At 43.4% G+C, this 21,522-nt stretch overlaps 1 protein-coding gene across 1 annotated transcript in view; it reads right to left on the bottom strand.

Moving 5' to 3' along the window:
• LOC121576837 (xyloside xylosyltransferase 1-like) overlaps positions 1-21,522 on the bottom strand; it is a 106,491-nt gene that overhangs the window by 51,614 nt on the left and 33,355 nt on the right. The window contains exon 4 of the mRNA XM_041890368.2: positions 8,870-9,002. Within this exon, the coding sequence (XP_041746302.1) occupies positions 8,870-9,002 (133 nt within the window). The remainder of the gene's footprint in view (positions 1-8,869; positions 9,003-21,522) is intronic.

Genomic DNA, 21,522 nt, shown 5'->3' with positions numbered 1-21,522 from the left:
TCAACAGTTTCCTGTGTGTATCAAGAATTGGTGCCAGGAAGGCCAGTAGGAGGTACTCTTTCCTCTGGTCTAAAGAATATGTATCCCAATGCCCAGGGCAGTGATTGGGGACATTGCACTGTGTAGGGTGCAGTCTTTTGGATGGGACGTTAAATTGGTGTCCTGGCTCTGTGGTCTTTAAAGCTCCCAATAGCACTTATCGTAAGAGTAGCGGTGTTAACACCGGTGTCCTGGTTAAATTCCCAATCTGGCCCTCATACCAATATGGCCACCTAATCATCTCAGCTTCCAATTGGCTCATTCATCCCCCCTCCTCTCCCTTGTAACTATTCCCCAGGTCAATGCTGTAAATGAGAATGTGTTCTCAGTCAAGTTACCTGGTAAAATATGGGTAAAAGGGTCTGGGTCTTTATTGATGAATTGTCTGTCTTCCTTTGCCTTTGAGACGCATAAGCACTGGCCAACTTGTCCCTCAAGTACTCTACTTGGTAAATTAAGTAGGTCATGATTCAGAACAGTCCACTCAGTGACATCTGTGGTCCTTTTATCAACTGTTCCAGCACCAGACCTAGCCTGTTTCATTCTACCAGAACCTCTCAATCTGGCCTAGTATTCCTACAAAGTGCTCCTCAACCCGCCTGCCAGAAGTGCCAAGTCACGGCGCTCTCATCTGCGGTTCCTTTGTAAGCTCACAGTAAGCTGCCAGGCTGTGGTGTGAATCCTCCCGAAGAGAACATCAGGGACGATCTCTACCACTCCTCATCCAAATCTGCCCTTCACATTGTTCAGAGCAGGGAACAACCTGATTTTACAGAGCAGATTAAACACTGAGTCGGAGATGGGGAACACTATTCCCGCTGAGAAGAAGAAGAAAAAAGGCATGTTCCCTGCATTACAGAGATGTTTGGCAGATTGTGCAGGTGTAACGAAAAGTGTTTCAATAAAGAGAAATAAATTGATATTTAAAGAGTTGGCACTTGGTAGGTGAAAACTCCAACACCTCTAACAAAACATTCACACTATATTCCCCAACCAATTATCCTTTGACACTGTGTACAAAAACAGGACCCCCTTCGGAATAAAAAAAAAACGCCTCTACATTTGGATTTATCCAGAAAAAGGCCAAAGGGGCATGTAATAAGAAAGTAAACTACTTGGCAGGTGAAAACTTCAGCCTACACTTCATGCGACACGTTCACATTCAATGATGTACCTACCCCCTCATAAGGAAATTACACCTTGGTACAGAAAGAACCCCTCGACCAAACAGCCTACAGTACATATTATGAGAGTCTATGCCCTTAAATCACATAAGCCTGTGTGTCATCTCTGACACACAAGTATAATTACAGGCGGGTAGGTCTTATTTCTCAGACTGAGACAGCCCTTTGATTGTGCAGTGAGGAAAACAGTATTTTAAGACTAATCAGAAGCTAATGATTATATCACTCACATGATGACTAAGGAAGTTAAGTGGGTGCTGTGTAGAGTCATATTCTGTGTCAAGAACATTTTTAGAAAATGAGACATGAGATAAATGGCCCATTTATTTATTTTACCTTTATTTAACTAGGCAAGTCAGTTAAGAACAAATTCTTATTTACAATGACGGCCTACACCGGCCAAACCCGGACGACGCTGGACCAATTGTGCGCCGCCCTATGGGACTCCCAATCACGGCCGGTTGTGATACAGCCTGGAATCGAACCAGGGGGTCTGTAGTGACGCCTCAAGCACTGAGATGCAGTGTCTTAGACCACTGCGCCACTTGGGAGCCCATAATTGGGCTCAATCAGTATTACTTTCTAACAGGCTTTTACCAGGACGTCTTACTCAAGATGTCCACTGTCAGACCAAGTGGCCTAAGGGGGTAAACCAGATCTTGCTGCAACCAGAAAGTAAACCAGGTGGGTGTACGGTCTTATAGTTATTGTCTCTTTGGTACACAGTGGTCTGACATTTCTCTGTCTATGTCTGGCTGTACATGCAGGTGTTATGCAAGAGGGGCTGCTGGGCTTTAAAACATTAAGGATGCAGCTGTGGGATAAAGGAAGAAATAGGAAGAGCATCTTCACCTATAATAACATTGAATTGAAGGGATGTGTTGTGAATGCGGCCGAGCAGGGCTGTGTGCTGCTCCTGCATAACGTTGCCTCCATTAGCAATGAACAAGATGAGGAGTAGAGAGCTTTCTCAGTCCTCTCCACTGGTTACAAACACACACACAATGCTTTTCATTCACAAAAACCTTTGTACGTATGCACACACAGACTGTATTTCTATTTTTGCATGAACATGCAAAGTGTACAACTGGAAACTTAAACTATGTATGACACTAATACTCCCACTGTAGGCCTATCTGTAATACTGAAAAACAATCCACAATCACATCATTAATGTTTGTTGCCTACTGCACTTACTGAGCATTTAAGGGCTGCAGTTAAATCCTATAAACGACTTGATATTCAACAGGACATTTATTGCTTTTGGGATTAAGCAAATGTATTACAGTTGAGTTAGAGACAGTCGTTTTGGCCAAAAGACAATGTCCTTAAAGGCCTTTTTATCTAACAAACTCCAAAATGTACTGTGCTGTCAACAGGTTTTATTTTCCCCAAAAAGTCAAGTTTCTTGCTTGTTTTCTTGTCCACTTTTCTTCCCGGGAAAAATCTAAAACGGCATCCTTGGGACGTCCCAACTCTGACGTCACCCCATTGAAGTTGACATTTAAAACGGTTAAGGTTAGGGTTAGGTAAGGGTAAAGGTAGGGGTTAAAGTTAAGGTTAGGGTAGGGACGTCCCAAGGATTCCGGATAGCACTAACCTTTTCTTCCCACAACTTTAACTGACTTGTTTTACGGACTAATTCTACTTCAACCTGTTGAGCTATGATGCCGCCCTACATTGGACAAACAGACTGGCAGGGTAAGTTACCCCTTCATCAATGGTGAGAGCATGTCATACAAACATACAGGGTCTTGACGTGGGTCCTCTGGGGGACTACGTTAAACTCCAGAGAGGCTGGCATGGAGCAGTTCCTGGTTGGAGGCCCAGTGAGTGGCTATGGTGGGAGCAGAGATAGGGATCTGTTGGAGAAACTGGAGCCCTCCGCGATCTGGCAGGAAAGCTAAGGTTGTGTCTGTAATAGCATCGCCTGAAATATAAACTCTCTGCTCTGGCCTGTGCAGACGGCATCCCTATTGGAAAATCACTGCATAGAGCCAGTGTTAGGACGATAACCTCTATGTTGACTCTAGTGTCACCAGAAGAGAGGACCAGTGAGCCGAGCACAGGATAGACAGGGCTGGTGTCTTCACTTCAGTGGGGTACAGACAGGGGGACACATACATGAGAGACAACAGACAAGGGGTCATGAGTGACACAAAAAAAATAACACTTCATACACTACAAATGTTTCCTTTAGGCTGGATCGTGTTGTTGTTGGGCTGATTGTATTGTATGTTTTTTAAATGTTGTAATGTTGTATTGATTGCTGCAGTCTTCTTGGCCAGGTCTCCCTTGCAAAAAAGACTGTCTCAATGGGATTTTCCTGGTTAAATAAAAATATACCAGAACAGATGGTCTCCCCAGTCTTCAACAACCGACTGCTTGAGTGCACTGAGTGGCCAGATACAGTATGAACAGCCATACGGAGCCTATACCAGTTGTACTGACGTTACTGGAGACTTGCAAAAAGCTGTGTGTTCGCTGAGGACTTAGGTTCAGTTACTGAGGAGGAAAAAGTGCTCTGTAGTGTAAAATTGTACTATTAACCAGCCAATTTACATTCATGAAAATGTATGGGTCATGAGTATCTGCTAACAGTAAAATATTAAGCAGTGAAAAAGAACATTCATCTTGTCTACACAACCTTCTGGAGAGTGAATATTGAGAAAAAAAGCTTTTCCTGAAAGCACGCGCAAGATTGATGATATGCAAGTCCAACTAAATTGGATTCTTTCCCAGGCTTTTTATTTATTTCACAAAAGGTGTCTTGTTAAACTTTTCTTCAACGTCTTGCGGAGATGAATTTGCTCCTGATGTGGAGAAAAGTAGCAGCAGGAGAACAAAATACTGTCAATTAAGTCCTTTTCCTCTCTAGACTGAGACTACCCTCTGACACTTGGGCCTAGGTAGGAATATGAGCAGAGAGATGCTATGTACTTCTACGTCTCATTAACTGCATAGAAAGTTCTATGAAAAAGCATGGAATAGGCACAGCACACACTGCCCATGCATCCATCTCCATAGCATTTGTACTCAATGAAGGAGGGGGAGATGGGATCTCCAAAAGTGAGAGGGGTTAGTTAGCAAAACAAGCCTAAGTGTACAATGCTAGAGCTGCAGACACTCAAGCTCACTCAATCTTCATTTCATGCACACTTGCTCACACACAGTCATTGATGTACACTCCCTCCCTCTAAAATCAACAAGACTTCCAGACTTGTTTGTTTACAGCAGTAAGCAGCTGCTCCACAACCCCTTCCTGTGAGCATGGCCCAGTCTCTCTCTCTCACACACACACAAACAGCCACCCTCCGGTGTGACGTCTTGTTTTGATGCAGGACCCTGGTGGAAACCAACGCTGCAGTCTAAACGGACCAGTGGTATTTGTGTTGGTGGCCGTGAATGGGATGTTACAATCAGGCCAGGAACAAAGGCTGGGGATGACGGAGCCCAGAGCCCAGGCTCACTCCCACACAGCTGGGATTTAAGGAAAACAGGTCAGGAGCAGGTCCAATAACATGCCACCTTTACCTACCTGACCACTTTACTTCAGCTTGGCAGTGAAGTAAAATATTAAATCATTTTCTGTAAATAGCATGAACATCTATGATAAATCTTTTAATACAACCATATTGCATCATCTATTATGGCGCACAGCCCACGTGGCTCTGTTTACATCAAGAATGGAGGGGGATTATTGTTGTTCCTATAGTAAAGCTTTCAGTCCGTTTACAGTCTCCCCCTATAGCACAGAATATACACAGAGTACAAAAAATTAGGACATAGACTGACCAGGTAAATCCAGGTGAAAGCTATGATCCCTTATTGATGTCACTTGTTAAATCCACTTCATTGAGACATGGATTGTGTATGTGTGCCATTCAGAGGGTGAATGGGCAAGACAACAGATTTAAGTGCCTTTGAATGGGGTACTGTAGTAGGTGCCAGGCGCACCGGTTTGTGTCAAGAACTGCAATGCTGCTGGGTTTTTCACGCTCAACAGTTTCCCGTTTGTATCAAGAATGGTCCACCACCCAAAGGACATCCAGCCAACTTGACACAACTGTGGGAAGCATTGGAGTCAACATGGGCCAGCATCTCTGTGGAACGCTTTTGACACCTTGTAGAGTCCATGCCCCGACAAATTGAGGCTGTTCTGAGGGAAAAAGGGTGTGCAACTCAATATTAGGAAGGTGTTCCTAATGTTTTATAAACTCAGGGTGTTTCTCAAAATGTATACTACCATGCTTCGAGCATGCAAATTGGAGCACGGGAGGGTCGGAGTATGAGTCCAAATCAAAGTATGCGAAACAGTGTACGGAGGGCACTTCTCGAATGCATTCTCTGGTTATACATACTTTAAGCATGCATCGCGGCAAGCTTCAACAGAAAGTATGCAAAGAAATATGACGCAACCACGTAAAAAATTATGCAAATTTTAATTAAATCAATGGGGCCCATTATTTGAGCTGAAGCGAGAGAAAATACACTCCAACTTTGGAATGAAATGTTGCCTATTCACATCTCATACGTTGCCGGACTACAATATTTTAGCTTGACACGTTAATAAATACATGCTGTGTTAATTTTGGTATGGTTACCTGCCTACAATATCCACTGTAGTGTGCGTAGGTCGCAAGCCCATAGTAAGCCAAAAGAGCTAACTGACTAGCTACTACTGTTAGCTAGTCAGATAGCCACAAATAATTGTTAGCTAGCTAGCTACCCACGAAGAATTGACATCTACCTTGGATAACATTGGTTTTAGGTCATTTTTGCTTGTTATACTATCTGGTTAGCTACATTATTACGATTCACATATAGCTAGCTGATAATTCTGAAGTAAAACGTTCGCTTTGTGTATATCTTGTTTTGTCTCGATTCTTGCCATTGTCCTGGCTAGAAGAAGGTTCAGTGAATGGGGAGATGCAGCGTGAGGTAATACAGTAGGGGGAGTAAGTGCGAGTGCTTCTCAAATGTAATGTTTTATGCGTTCTCCACACACTCGTTCTCACAAGAACGTACTCAAGAGAACGTCCTCGGAGAATGCACTTGGAGCATGAGAGTGTGGAGCACGGTAGTATGCATATTGAGAAACACCCTCAGTGTACACTATACACTGCATTAGGTGCATTAGGAGCTCTCCCTACTCTGTATTATATTATTGTGTGTGAGTTCCAGGGCCATTGACACACACTGCCTCCCTCCAGCCCAAGCCCCAGATACGGGGGGAGAAGGGAGGGTGTTCGGAGTGGGATCACACATTAGATCATCTTATTGGATGAAATTCACAGCACTGTGTTCTGGGAGCATGCTTCTCCTTAGGCAACATCCATCAATGCTTATATCAGTTTGTCTCAGAGACAGTACAAGCTAAAATGTGTTACACAACTTTTTTTTTTTATGTTGTCATTTAGCAGACGCTCTTATCCAGAGCAACTTACAGCAGCAATTAGGGTTAAGTGCCTTGCTCAATGGCACATTGACAGAACCTTTCAGTTACTGTCCCAACTCTCTTAATCGCTAGGCTTCCTGCCCCCAATGATTTTCTCAAGCCTTATTTCACTCACATAATAACGGTAAATGGGGCATTCTATAGAGAATGCTCACTGACTGAAGGATGTTTATGGCTATCTACGGGATGTGCCGGTATGCACATTACTGAAGCGTGATACATCTGTTTTGGGAGGGGTAAAACAATGGGCTAAGTGCTGTGAATTCCCTCTGCAGCTTCGACAGATGGAAAGAGGGGAAGGAAGGAGGGAGGGATGGAAGAGATGGAAGGAAGGAGAGCGAGGGAAGGAGAGGGGTAGAAAACAAAGCTATGAGCTCAGACTATTAGCTGTCTCTAGTACCACCTAGAGGAGGTGGTGTCTATGGCATGTTTAAGTTGTTGCTGGCTGGTTTACACAGTGTGAACGAACAGTTAACAGATTTACTCAAGTCAAATGAGACTAAGCAATATGAGGTGAGTCTGAATCAGTTGTTATGAGACAGCTGTATTCTGGCTACATCAGAGTAGTTGAAACCTATTTAGAAAAACTCTGTGAAACTACCCCACAGCGTGTTGATGGATGATAACAAAATGTGTGTAATTATAAATTATAAATAAATGTTCTGTTTGATAAGTGCCTGTTAAAAAATGGTCTCTCTGTTTGCCCCCTAAGTATTACAGAGGAGCCTGTTTATCTTAGTGCAACTGTTCAAATAGTTTCCCCTGCAAACACAACTTTACGGCAGAGCTACTTACTGTGGGATTAAGGTGAGAAGATAAATAACTTAGGGAGGAAAAAAATATGATTGGGAAAAGTAATTCAGCAGTGGTTGTGGACACTGGACGGACACACACACAAACACAAATTGGATTATTCCTAGAACCATAGGCTCTTGTGGTTTTGTCAAAGATGTGGCATCTTAAATCACAAGATGTGTTTGATACTAATTACCTCTGACTTAATATAAGCCAGTCTCCTGAGTGGCGCAGTGGTCTAAGGCACTGCATTGCAGTGCTAACTGTGCCACTAGAGATCCTGGTTCGAATCCAGGCTCTGTCGCAGCCGGCCGCGACCGGGAGACTCATGGGCGGCGCACAATTGGCCCAGCGTTGTCCAGGGTGGGGGAGGGAATGGCCGGCAGGGATGTAGCTCAGTTGATAGAGCATGGCGTTTGCAACGCCAGGGTTGTGGGTTTGATTCCCACGGGGGGCCAGTATAAAAAAATTAATAAAATGTATTCACTGACTGTAAGTCGCTCTGGATAAGAGCGTCTGCTAAATGACAAAAAAAAAAATATATATATACATAAAAAATAAATAAAAAATAAATAAAAAAAGCCATCTCTCCTCTGCAAGGCCTACAGGGTTTCATGGAGCATGCGTTTGGAGCCTGCAGGCAGGCTGATGTGATGAGCTTGGATAAGAGGAGCGGAAAGTGGAGGAGAGGAGAGGGGAGGGGGAGAGGAGAACACAGCGACAGCATGCTGGAATGGGAACTGTCCTCCAGTGAATAGAGAGGCAGCACTGATGAGCACAGTGTGTCCGTTTGTTGCAGCCTAAAAAACACAGTGACCTTCAGAATGGCATATCATACATGCACACGTTTCCTTTTGGTGCTCACGTCCGACTCCCCCACCTCCCCGGACTCCCAATCATCCCTCACTGACCCTCCTCCTCAGCAAGACTCTCCACACATCTGTCTCTCCTAACTTCCCTCTCCTCACTTCCCCTTTCCATATGGACAGCCCTTGACAGCAGGGCTCTGAGCGGACTTCCTCTCTGCCAGCTCCTGTCACTGTCACTTTGGTGGGAACATACGGCAAGGGAGCACTCGGAACTCAAAAGGTGCCCTCTCATTTTCAGCTTTTAGAGTGCCCCACTTTCAACAGACTGGCATCGACTGACCACAAGAACATATCGACAAGTCCTGCCTCTCTGCCACTCAAAGCAATGTGTTTCAGGGGTTCTGGTCTGCTCTCTCATCTCAAATAATACTGTGATGTTGTTTGTCACGGTTTAAGAAATGTTTTGTGATGTTAAATGGTCTTTGTTTTTTGTGGCAGTGAAATAAATGGTTAAATAACACACTGTGATCCTTTCCAACCCCAAGAGTCCTCAAGTTTCGTGTGTGTGTGTGTGTGTTGAATACCTGTATACCGGCTGCATCTCTCGGGCGATGCCGATCACAGCTCCGGGAGGGAAGCGATCAAACTCCAGAAACAGCTCCCTGATGTTGCTCCTGTACTTCAGATCCAGGTCCAGCTGTACAATGCGCTGCAGATCTGAAACAGAGTTAAAGACATTTCCACACAGAAATGAACACTTCTTGATAGCACCCCTTGAGTAGCAGATTATTTTGGCTATACATCATATTGGCCAAGATTATCAGCTATTAGTGCTGAGCGATTAGTACTTTTTGAAGTCTGTTCAGTGTCGGGTCGATTCTGAAAAAAGAATCATGGTTTTCGAATTAAAAAAACTATATATATTTTTTTTTCATTAAATGCACTATGCAAAATGTGTGTTGAATGCTGTAACACAGAATAAAAAATTAAAGTTCCATGCTGGTAGTGACTGCCCATTACTGCTTATCACTTATTAACCATCATTTATTCACATTACTATAATACAATATTTTTTTGATTTGATTAATTTGATGACTTTATTATTTCATTCCAAGTCATCATCTCATCTCTATAGAGCTGCTTCCTATGCTGTCTGACAAAATCACTATTTAGTAGTTCTTCAAAGTAAATAAGGCATTTTATGACTGCTGAATACCAACTATCAATCACTCAGATCATGTATTTTCAGATAGAGATAACTCACGAAGCAACTGCTCTCTGTCCCTCTCGATCGCGCATTCTTCTGTCTCTTTTTGTCACTTTCTTAAGACTACTGTGGATTGGGTTTTTGGACCATCTGGGTACTTGGTCTAGATCATTTTTGGGACATCCAGATAACTTTTTGGGACATCCATTGAGAGTGTGTCTAGATCATTTTCATGTACTTTCAAATTACTATTTTACTATTACACTCGTTAACAGTATTATAAAATATATGAAACTGTGAGTAACATCTGTAGTTCGAGATGGTTTTCAAATTGACACCGATTGATCCTGCTCTGTTGATCAACTGAGATAGGCACAGTATTGTGTCCATGACAACAGTCCAGCACCTTAAGTATTCCCTCACCTTTCACTGCCATGCCAACCAGCAAAACACAGGAAGGTGGAACAATGAACAGATGAGTCTCTGCTGGTAACTGGGGTGACTACGGCTGCGTTTACACAGGCAGCCCAATTCTGATCTTTTGCACAATAATCGGCAAAAGCGCTGATCTGATTAGTCAAAACACCAACTCTTTTTTAAAAAATGATCTGAATTGGGCTGCCTGTGTAAACGCAGCCTAAGTGTCTATAGAGTGTTAAAAGTACAAGCAATCGCTGCCTAAGTCAAGCAAGACAAACATGTGATTTCAGTTAACAATACTAACATATAACAGAACAAGTTTTCCAGCTTCTTGATATCAAACGTGTCTCTGTCCCAATCTTAGAGTTGAGGTCACAATGGAGAGGCCAAACCGAACTCGGGGCCCTGGCCTGGAGAGGCCAAACAGAACTCGGGACCCTGGCCTGGAGAGGCCAGATTGCACAGACAATGGGCCTGCATATGGAAAAAGGAAAACAAGTGGCCTAAACTAAGCCTGTTGAAACCAGAACAATGCTGGGCTAGAGCAGGACCTCCACAGAGGATTTGGCCAGAGCGATATTTTAGGGCCGGTCTCTCTGCAGAGAGTGTCATCCGTTTTCTCCCCTGCTCTTTAAAAGGGGCAATCTACAGTTGCTAAATACATTTTTGGACTTATAAATTAATCATATGTACCCATTGATTCTTGACGAATATAACTTATAAATGCCTCATGAGCATACTGTCAACAGTCATACACCATCAGAACACAAAATAGAAGCTTGTTTTACTCCAATGTTTATAAACAATGAAAATGTAAACAAACACTGTATTGCCTCAAAACATGGTTAAAACTATAATGTTGGTATCATGGATGGTCAGTCCTTGTATCTATAGCTCTATGAATTTGAGAGTTGTTACATTTTTCCAGCCCCATCCCAGTTTTTTACCCAAACAGTGGTGGGGAGAAAGCTTTATTGTTTCAAGTTCGGATTGACTCTTTAAACAAGGAAGTCCCTCTCACAATGCCTTCATGAGGGAGAGTGGCAGAGAATCATCCCCCGACCGGCGAACGCTGACTTTGTTTGTTCTGAGGGGGCTTAAAACGGCCTGCTTTGGGACAGGGGAAAGCAGGAAGAGAGTCTTTGGCTGATACAACATTGGGTTGAGCTATGATATAACCACATAAAGCATAAAAGACCACTGAGACAAAGAGTCACATTCACTCACACTCTCCCATTGCCACTTCTCTTTAACCATCAATGACTGCAATTACGACACCATTTAATGCTGACGGGCAGTGCAGAATGGCCTTTAAAATAAACGTGATTTCAATGTGAACAGTGCAAATCAAATTCTCTATTAATACTGATGGGGCAATGCTGGGTGACATTTTACCATACCGGAGGCTCTGGAGGCTCTCTGGCTGGTGCCTTGGGGTAACGTTACAGTGCAGGATAAAAGAGTGTTTGTGTTCGGCCAACTCAGATTCATTTCATTCGGCCTCGTTTCCCCGGGGGAGAGACCAATTCCCAGACCTGGAGGGGTCACAGCAGGGTTCACCACCATGGCCCACCTCCGGCGCCCTGCAAGCGTCTCCACGGACCAGGCCTCAGCGGGCCATGATGACTGCTTTGTTTAAATCATGCCTTCAGGGAACATTATGTCTGAGGAAAGTAGGTGGCATTGAAGGGGGGCTTGGGGTTTGGGAGGGAGGAGACTTGGTCTTCTACTAAAGCCTTTTCTTATTTGAAAGAAAATACGTCAGGTGTGGTCTTCTATTTCATTTGTCTGATGTGTCTAGTTGTACATTGGTTTTGAAATCAGTCCCTTTTATAACATAATCCACTATGACCAACAAAGCTACCAACACCTTGCCTCATTCCCCTCTCACTATACTTCAGGCCAGCAAAGTGCTGTGCCATTTTCAATGACTCATATATTGGATAAAAATGGAATGAGGCTTTATCCATCCCAGTTCTATCTATTTCTACACAGTGTAGTAATTACGGGCTGCATTGTCTGACAGAGATAAAGAGGCAGTGGGGAGTTTAAAGCGGAAATCAGCAGTAGAAACCATAACGATGCGTTCTCCCTGCCCGTTTCAGTAAAAAGCTGAGGGATGAGGCTGGAGAAATGTAACCACTCTCAAACGTATAGACTATGAATGCAAGGACTGTCCGTCCATGATATTACAATTATTGTTTTAATCATGTTTTGAGGCTATACATGTAGATGTAAGCAAGTGCTGATTGCCCTGTTAAGACGGTTAGGTGGCTATGAGTTCGCCCAAGGCAGCGAGTGCATTACACTGTTTCTGTGTTGTCTGTAGTGTCTGAACCTCAACAGCAGCAACAGAGGACCTTACTTATTCTGAAATCACTACATCTAGCTGAACCTGGTTATGACTCATAAGTTATCAGCCAACCACCCTGCCTTATAATACCACCACCACAACAAACCAAATGGCCATTAGCCTATGCTTATGTTGTTCAAATAGATTTTGCTGGCATGCATAGTGGGCAATCTCTGGGGACAGATTGAAGGCAATCTGTTTAGTAAATACTGTGTACTAACATGAGGTTGGTTTATCCACTGTGTTCTATTCAAACCTAACCCAGCCACATCATAGACTGTTTAAAGTGCCAGGGGACAGCTTAAGAAGAATGAAAAATAACAAACATTTTGTATATTCCAACAATTTTCTTGACTCATTGACCTGCACTCACTTCCTAAACACAATCTAGTGCTGATCAGTGATGTTTGTGTGGCTGGTTTTTTTCTTTCTAAAAACAAAAGGTCTCATCAGATGTGGGTCTAGATCAGTGTTGGGGAGTAGTGAACTACATGTTGTTCAACTATTGACTTAACTACATTTTGCAGTAGCTTGGTTGTAGTTTAACTAAATTAAAATGTAGGTAGTGTTTTCAGTAGTGAATATATACAGTGGGGAGAACAAGTATTTGATACACTGCCGATTTTGCAGGTTTTCCTACTTACAAAGCATGTAGAGGTCTGTAATTATTATCATAGGTACACTTCAACTGTGAGAGACGGAATCTAAAACAAAAACCCAGAAAATCACATTGTATGATTTTTAAGTAATTAATTTGCATTTTATTGCATGACATAAGTATTTGATACATCAGAAAAGCAGAACTTAATATTTGGTACAGAAACCTTTGTTTGCAATTACAGAGATTATACGTTTCCTGTAGGTCTTGACCAGGTTTGCACACACTGCAGCAGGGATTTTGGCTCAATCCTCAATACAGACCTTCTCCAGATCCTTCAGGTTTCGGGGCTGTCGCTGGGCAATACGGACTTTCAGCTCCCTCCAAAGATTTTCTATTGGGTTCAGGTCTGGACACTGGCTAGGCCACTTCAGGACCTTGAGATGCTTCTTACGGAGCCACTCCTTAGTTGCCCTGGCTGTGTGTTTCAGGTCGTTGTCATGCTGGAAGACCCAGCCACGACCCATCTTCAATGCTCTTACTGAGGGAAGGAGGTTGTTGGCCAAGATCTCGCGATACATGGCCCCATCCATCCTCCCCTCAATACGGTGCAGTCATCCTGTCCCCTTTGCAGAAAAGCATCCCCAAAGAATTATGTTTCCACCTCCATGCTTCACATTTACATTTACGTCATTTAGCTGACGCTCTTATCCAGAGCGATTTACAGTTAGTGCATACATTATTATTTTCATACTGGCCCCCCGTGGGAAACGAACCCACAACCCTGGCGTTGCAAACGCCATGCTCTATCAACTGAGCTACCTCCCTGCCTGCCATTCCCTCCACTACCCTGGACGACGCTGGGTCAATTGTGCGCCGCCCCATTGGTCTCCCGGTTGTGGCCGGCTACAGCAGAGCCTGGATTCGAACCAGGATCTCTAGTGGCACAGCTGGCACTGCGATGCAGTGCCTTAGACCACTGCATCGCTTGGGATGGTGTTCTTGGTGTTGTACTCATCCTTCTTCCTCCAAACACGGCGAGTGGAGTTTAGACCAAAAAGCTCTTTTTTTGTCTCATCAGACCACATGACCTTCTCCCATTCCTCCTCTGGATCATCCAGATGGTCATTGGCAAACTTCAGACGGGCATGGACATGCGCTGGCTTGAGCAGGGGGACCTTGCGTGCGATGCAGGATTTTAATCCATGACGGCGTAGTGTGTTACTAATGGTTTTCTTTGAGACTGTGGTCCCAGCTCTCTTCAGGTCATTGACCAGGTCCTGCCGTGTAGTTCTGGGCTGATCCCTCATCTTCCTCATGATCATTGATGCCCCACAAGGTGAGATCTTGCATGGAGCCCCAGACTGAGGGTGATTGACCGTTATCTTGAACTTCTTCCATTTTCTAATAATTGCGCCAACAGTTGTTGCATTCTCACCAAGCTGCTTGCCTATTGTCCTGTAGCCCATCCCAGCCTTGTGCAGGTCTACAATTTTATCCCTGATGTCCTTACACAGCTCTCTGGTCTTGGCCATTGTGGAGAGGTTGGAGTCTGTTTGATTGAGTGTGTGGACAGGTGTCTTTTATACAGGTAACGAGTTCAAAAAGGTGCAGTTAATACAGGTAATGAGTGGAGAACAGGAGGGCTTCTTAAAGAAAAACTAACAGGTCTGTGAGAGACGGAATTCTTACTGGTTGGTAGGTGATCAAATACTTATGTCATGCAATAAAATGCAAATTAATTACTTAAAAATCATACAATGTGATTTTCTGGATTTTTGTTTTAGATTCCGTCTCTCACAGTTGAAGTGTACCTATGATAAAAATTAGACGTCTACATACTTTGTAAGTAGGAAAACCTGCAAAATTGGCAGTGTATCAAATACTTGTTCTCTCCACTGTATATTAAATATATATATATACAGTGCCTTCAGAAAGTATTCAGACACCTTGACTTTTTCCACATTTTGTTACGTTACAGCCTTATTCCAAAATTGATTACATCTTTTTTTTTACTCAGCAATCTACACACAATACCACATCATAACAAAGCGAAAACAGGTTTTTAGACATTTTTGCAAATGTATTAAAAAAAAAGAAGAAATACCTTATTTACATAAGTATTCAGACCATTTGCTATGAGACTCGAAATTGAACTCAGGTGCATCCTATTTCCAATGATCATCCTTGAGATGTTTCTAAAACTTCATTGGAGTCCACCTGTGGTAAATTCAATTGATTGGGCATGATTTGGAAAGGCACACACCTGTTATAGACAGGTCCCACAGTTGACAGTGCATGTCAGAGCAAAAACCAAGCCATGAGGTCGAAGGAATTGTCCGTAGAGCTCTGAGACAGGATTGTGTCGAGGCAAAGATCTGGGGGGGAAGGGTACCAAAAATAGTCTGCAGCATTGAAGGTCCCCAAGAACACAGTGGCCTCCATCATTCTTAAAAGGATGAAGTTTGGAACCAACAAGACTCTTCTTAGAGCTGGCGCCAGGCCAAACTGAGCAATCGGGGGATAAGGGCCTTGGTCAGGGAGGTGACCAAGAACCCGTTGGTCACTCTGACAGAGCTCTAGAGTTCTCCTGTGGAGATGGGAGAACTTTCCAGAAGGACAACCATCTCTGCAGCACTCCACCAATCAGGCCTTTATGGTAGAGTGGCCAGACGGAAGCCACTCCTCAGTAAAATGCACATGATAGCCCGCTTGGAATTTGCCAAAAGGCACCTAAAGACTCTCAGACCATGAAAAACAAGATTCTTTGGTCTGATGAAACCAAGATTGAACTCTTTGGCCTGAATGCCAAGCGTCACGTCTAGAGGAAACCTGGCACCATACCTACGGTGAAGCATGTCGGTGGCAGCATCATGCTGTGGGGATGTTTTTCAGCAGCAGGGACTGGGAGACTAGTCAGGATCGAGGGAAAGATGAACGGAGCAAAGTACAGAGAGATCCTTGATGAAAACCTGCTACAACGGGCTCAGGACCTCAGACTGGGTCGAAGGTTCACCTTCCAACAGGACAACAACCCTAAGCACACAGCCAAGACAACGCAGGAGTGGCTTCGGGACAAGTCTCTGAATGTCCTTGAGTGGCCCAGCCAGAGCCCAGACTTGAACCTGATCTAACATCTCTGGAGAGACCCGAAAATAGCTGTGCAGCAACACTCCCCATCCAACCTGAGAGAGTGCCAAGAGTGTGCAAAGCTGTCATCAAGGCAAAGGGTTTTCTGTTAACATAGTAACATATGACCCAAAGTGATCAGTTCTTGCAATTTGTAGTCTATGAGATTTCAGATTTAATATCAAAGTGGTTTGGATTTACTTAACTACTTTTTAAAAGTACCTTTAGTTAAGTAAACTATATTTTTGTTAAGGGTAGTGTGAAGTAATTGGTAAACTATATTTTCAGAGTAGCTTCCCCAACACTTGTCAAGATATAAGTAGTAGTGAGGAGGACAATGACTTAGGGGAGTACAAGTGCTCACACTACCTCCCCTCTTCCTAACAACCCGCTCTCTCTTTGGTGAAGTGCTGAACTGAAATCAGAGGAGGCTGTATGTAGGTCAGTGAGTGTGACACTACAGCTGCATCGTGGTGTCATTCTCCACAGCAAAGCTGAGCTGAAGGACCCGTCTCCCACCTCTACTCTCTTCCACTGTACCAAATGAAAGCTAGGCTATTATTTATCACTGTTGAGTCATGATTACAATGACACTTTCCAATCACCAGTGCATTGACAGCCATCTGATGAACTCACTGTAACTGGGACAGAAAAATACATTAAAACACGCTGAAAACAGACAGAATTGTGTTCTTGTAGTTTTAATGGAATAACAGTCTCACTGTGGAATAGTACATTTTAAGAATATCTTCATTCGAACTGCCATACATCCCCTGAAAATATGTCTTTGTCACGTTCGTTGACAGACGGGTCAGACCAAGGCGCAGCGTGATATACGTACATGTTTATTAAACCAAATAAATACAACGACAAAACAACAACCTAAACGAAACATGACGTCCAAGGTAGCGCACACACAACATACCTTACACGGAACAAGATCCCACAACTAGACAGTGCCAATAGGATGCTTAAGTATGGTCTCCTTATCAGAGACAACGAGCGACAGCTGCCTCTGATTGGGAACCACACCGGCCAACATAGAACTATACATACTAGATCCCACATAGAAAATACTACATAACAAAGAATATACACACCCTGACTCAACATATACGAGTCCCCTGAGTCAGGGCGTGACAGTCTTACCCCTCAGAGGGATGATAATGCTGCGTGACATGTCGTTATAACTGTCTGTGTTGTTAGTTGTAGTGACACAACAAACCTTCCAGATCAGGCTGTTTTGACGCTGCCTAGAGACATTCATATATTATACTATATTGAAAACAGTCCGTCTGGCTCTATTCATGACCAATGGTGTCATTCACACAGCCCAGTCCAACACAGTACAGCCCTACCCATTTCCCAGGCCTCTCAGCCTGTATTGATGGATCTGTTGGGAAAGGTTCGATGGCTGGAACAAGCCCCCCAGGGGAGAGCAGAGGAAATAATGCGAGCAGACAGGCCCCCTCCCAGTGTCCGTGGAAAAACCGGGTGACCGCGCTGCGATTCCTTGAAGTTCAAGCGACGGCTCTTTCATCCCCGCTTATAGAAAAACGTGAAGTCATTTCAGAGCAGCCCACAGAGAATGAGACTTTCTAAGATAAATTAATTCCTTTCATTTTGCCCCCCAATCCCTCTTGCTTTGGACAACAACTTAGCATGACACAGGGGTATGTTAAACAAATAGGCCTAGGTAAGGGAACATTGAAAATGGCACCATCTAACAACTAGTGTCTAGGCACTGTAAACAAGCTCCATCAGTCTTCCATCATGTTGATTAGAAATATCACCTCTCCAAATACACGACTGTCACATCAAACACCTCCATTTGTGTGGCCCAACCATTTTCACACTAACAAAGTTCTTCACACATTAGACTCCAGTCTCTTGCTCTAGTAGAGAGTCCATGTGGAAAAGGAAAAGTGTTACGAAACCAATAACTAGCCTACGGATATTGTTACACTTGCTTTGTCTAGGGGTCATAGGCCTAGTTGCATGTCTGTAACCTGAATGAATGTGTGTATTTATGTGAGAAAACAAATTATATTTGATTTGAAATCAGCGTTTGAAGACCGTGTTGGATGTGCATGTGCCCAGGGCAACAACAACCTTACCTTAGGTCCAGGGCCAGCTCTTTCTTGACACCTTTCTGTCGTCGAGCTCAAGCGCATTATTATTTGTTCAGATGGTGACGATACACCTACTCATTCAAGGGTTTTTCTTTATTTTTACATTGTAGAATAATAGTGAAGACATCAAAACTATGAAATAACACATATGGAATCATGTAGTAACCAAAACAGTGTTAAACAAATCAAAATATATTTTATATTTGAGATACTTCAAATACCCACCCTTTGCCTTGATGACAGCTTTGCACACTCTTGGCATTCTCTCAACCAGCTTCATGAGGTAGTCATCTGGAATGCATTTCAATTAACAGGTGTGCCTTCTTAAAAGTTAATTTGTGGAATTTCTTTCCTTCTTAATGTGTTTGAGCCAATCAGTTGTGTTGTGACAAGGTAGAGGGGGTATACAGAAGATAGCCCTATTTGGTAAAATACCAAGTCCATATTATGGCAAGAACAGCTCAAATAAGCAAAGAGAAACGACAGTCCATCATTACTTTAAGACAGGAAGGTCAGTCAATACGGAACATTTCAAGAACTTTGAAAGTTTCTTCAACTGCAGTCACAAAAACCATCAAGTGCTATGATGAAACTGGCTCTCATGAGGACCGCCACAGGAATAGAAGACCCAGCGTTACCTCTGCTGCAGAGGATAAGTTCATTAGAGTTACCAGCCTCAGAAATTGCAGCCCAAATAAATGCTTCACAGAGTTCAAGTAACAGACACATCTCAACATCAACTGTTCAGAGGAGACTGTGTGAATCAGGCCTTCATGGTCGAATTGCTGCAAAGAAACCACTACTAAAGGACACCAATAAGAATAATAGACCTGCTTGGGCCAAGAAACACGAGCAATGGACATTAGACCAGTGGAAATGTGTCCTTTGGTCTGGAGTCCAAATTGGGAGATTTTTGGTTAAAACCGCTGTGTCTTTGTGAGACGTGGTGTGGGTGAACGGATGATCTCTGCATGTGTAGTTCCCACCGTATAGCATGGAGGAGGAGGTGTTATGGTGTGGGGGTGCTTTGCTGGTGACACGGTCTGTGATTTATTTAGAATTCAAGGCACACTTAACCAGCATGGCTACCACAGCATTCTGCAGCGATACGCCATCCCATCTGGTTTGGGCTTAGTGGGACTATAAATTTGTTTTTCAGGGATGAGTCGGACGGCAGAGTGAAGGAAAAGCAGCCTACAAGTGCTCAGCATATGTGGGAACTCCTTCGAAGCTGTTGGAAAAGCATTCCAGTTGAAGTTGGTTGAGAGAATGCCAAGAGTGTGCAAAGCTGTCATCAAGCCAAAGGGTGGCTATATGAAGAATATCAAATATAAAATATATTTTGAATTGTTTAACACTTTGTTTTTACTACATGATTCCATATGTGTTATTTCATCGTTTTGATGTCTTCACTATTATTCTACAATGTAGAAAATAGTAAAAATAAAGAAAAATCCTTTAATAGGTGTGTCCAAAATTTTGACTGGTACTGTACGTACAAAAAAGGAAAAATACCAAAAGGCCCAAACTAAAGAATCAAAAATCAAACAAAAGGCCTCATGGTCAACACACAGAACCCCCAGCCTTACGGCTTGCCAGCTGGGACGCTGACTGGTGATCACCTTAATTGGCAGCACCTGATCTGCTTATCAACCAGGCTCAGTACTTGACAAGGTTGCTGCTGACCCCTGGGGGAATGGAGTGTGGAGGTGATAGTGAGCTGTCTAAACGACCTAACCAACTCCCTAACAAAAGGGCCAGGTGTGGTTGAGGCCAGGGGAACAGTCAGGTCAGTTCAGGACATGTTGTAGAGACCCCCTGGGACTTCACAGGTAAACATGGGACACCTCTAAAGGATTCATATCTCAGTGGCTTCATTAAAATACTGAGAAATATTTCCATTGTGTACTTTCCCTCGTCTATTCTGAAGAGCAAGTCCTGCATATGATGCTTATTCTTAATATAGGGATAGAATGACGCTGCAATGGATAGCTGCCATTTTACTGGCTCCTGAACAATTCTGCTATTTTGTGTTTTTTTGGCGCCGATCTTAACTTTTTTCTACATAATGTTTCCGCCATTGTTTCCTATGAGCGAAAAGAGCTTCTGGACATCAGAACAGTGATCAACAACCTCATTTGGATGAAGATTTCTACTTCAACGAGTCAGCAGCGCAGGACATACTGCTCATCACGGGCCAGGCCCTAATCTCAGAGACTCGGAAAAGCAAGAGACGGCGTGAGAGGCTGACATGCGGGCACCCTGACGAAACTATGTTGGCAAATAAATAATCCGCTCTATTGGCGAACATACAAATCACTGGAGAACAAACTGGACAAACTCCATTCAAGACTATCCTATCAATGGGACCTGAAAAACTGTAATAGCTGAACAAGGACATGGATAATATACATCTAGCTGGTTTTTCCTATGCATCGGCAGCCTCGGGTAAGCTCAAGGGGTAAGGTGTGTGTCTCTTTGTTAACAACAGCTGGTCCGCGATCTCTAATATTAAGGAAGTCTCAAGGTTCTGCTCTCCTGAGTTAGAATACCTCATGATAAGCTATAGACCATACTATTTACCAAGATAGTTTTCATGTATAATTTTCGTAGCTGTATATTTACCACCACAAACCGATGCTGGCACTAAGACCACACTCAACAAGCTGTATAGGGCCATAAGCAAACAAGAAAATAACGAGGGGGCGCTCCTAGTGGCCGGTGATTTTAATGCAGGGAAACTGAAATCAGTTTTTACCTCATTTCTACTAGTCACCTGTGCAACTAGAGAAGACAAAACTCTAGATCACCTTTACTCCACACACAGAAAAGCATACAATACTTCCTCGCCCACCATTTGGCAAATCTGACCATAACTCTATCCTCCTGATTCCTGCTTACAAGCAAAAATTCTAACAAGAAGTATCAGTGACGGAAGTGGTCCGATGAAGCGGATGCTAAGCTACAAGATTGGAATATGTTCCGGAATTCATCCGATGGCATTGAGAAGTTTACCACATCAGTCACCGGCTTCATTAATAAGTGCAAAAAAATTAATAATAATAATTTAAAAAATACATAAATGCAACGACGACGTCGTCCCCACAGTGATCCCAACCAGAAGCCATGGATTACAGAAAACATCCGCAATTAGCTAAAGGCTAGAGCTGCCGCTTTCAAGGAGCGGGACACTAATCCGGACTCTTATAAGAAATTCTGCTACAACCTCCAACGAGCCATCAAACAGGCAAAGCGTCAATACAGGACAAAGACTGAATCCTACTATGCCGGCTCTGACGCTCGTCGGATGTGGCAGGGGTTGCAAACCATCACGGATTACAAAGGGAAACCAAGCAGTGAGCTGCCCAGTGAGGCGAACCTACCAGATGAGCTAAATG

The sequence above is a fragment of the Coregonus clupeaformis genome, chromosome 11 (assembly GCF_020615455.1).
Source record: "Coregonus clupeaformis isolate EN_2021a chromosome 11, ASM2061545v1, whole genome shotgun sequence".
Taxonomy (NCBI): domain Eukaryota; kingdom Metazoa; phylum Chordata; class Actinopteri; order Salmoniformes; family Salmonidae; genus Coregonus; species Coregonus clupeaformis.
The sequence above is the reverse complement of the archived record's forward strand: the minus strand, read 5'-3'. Positions and strand labels throughout refer to the sequence as shown.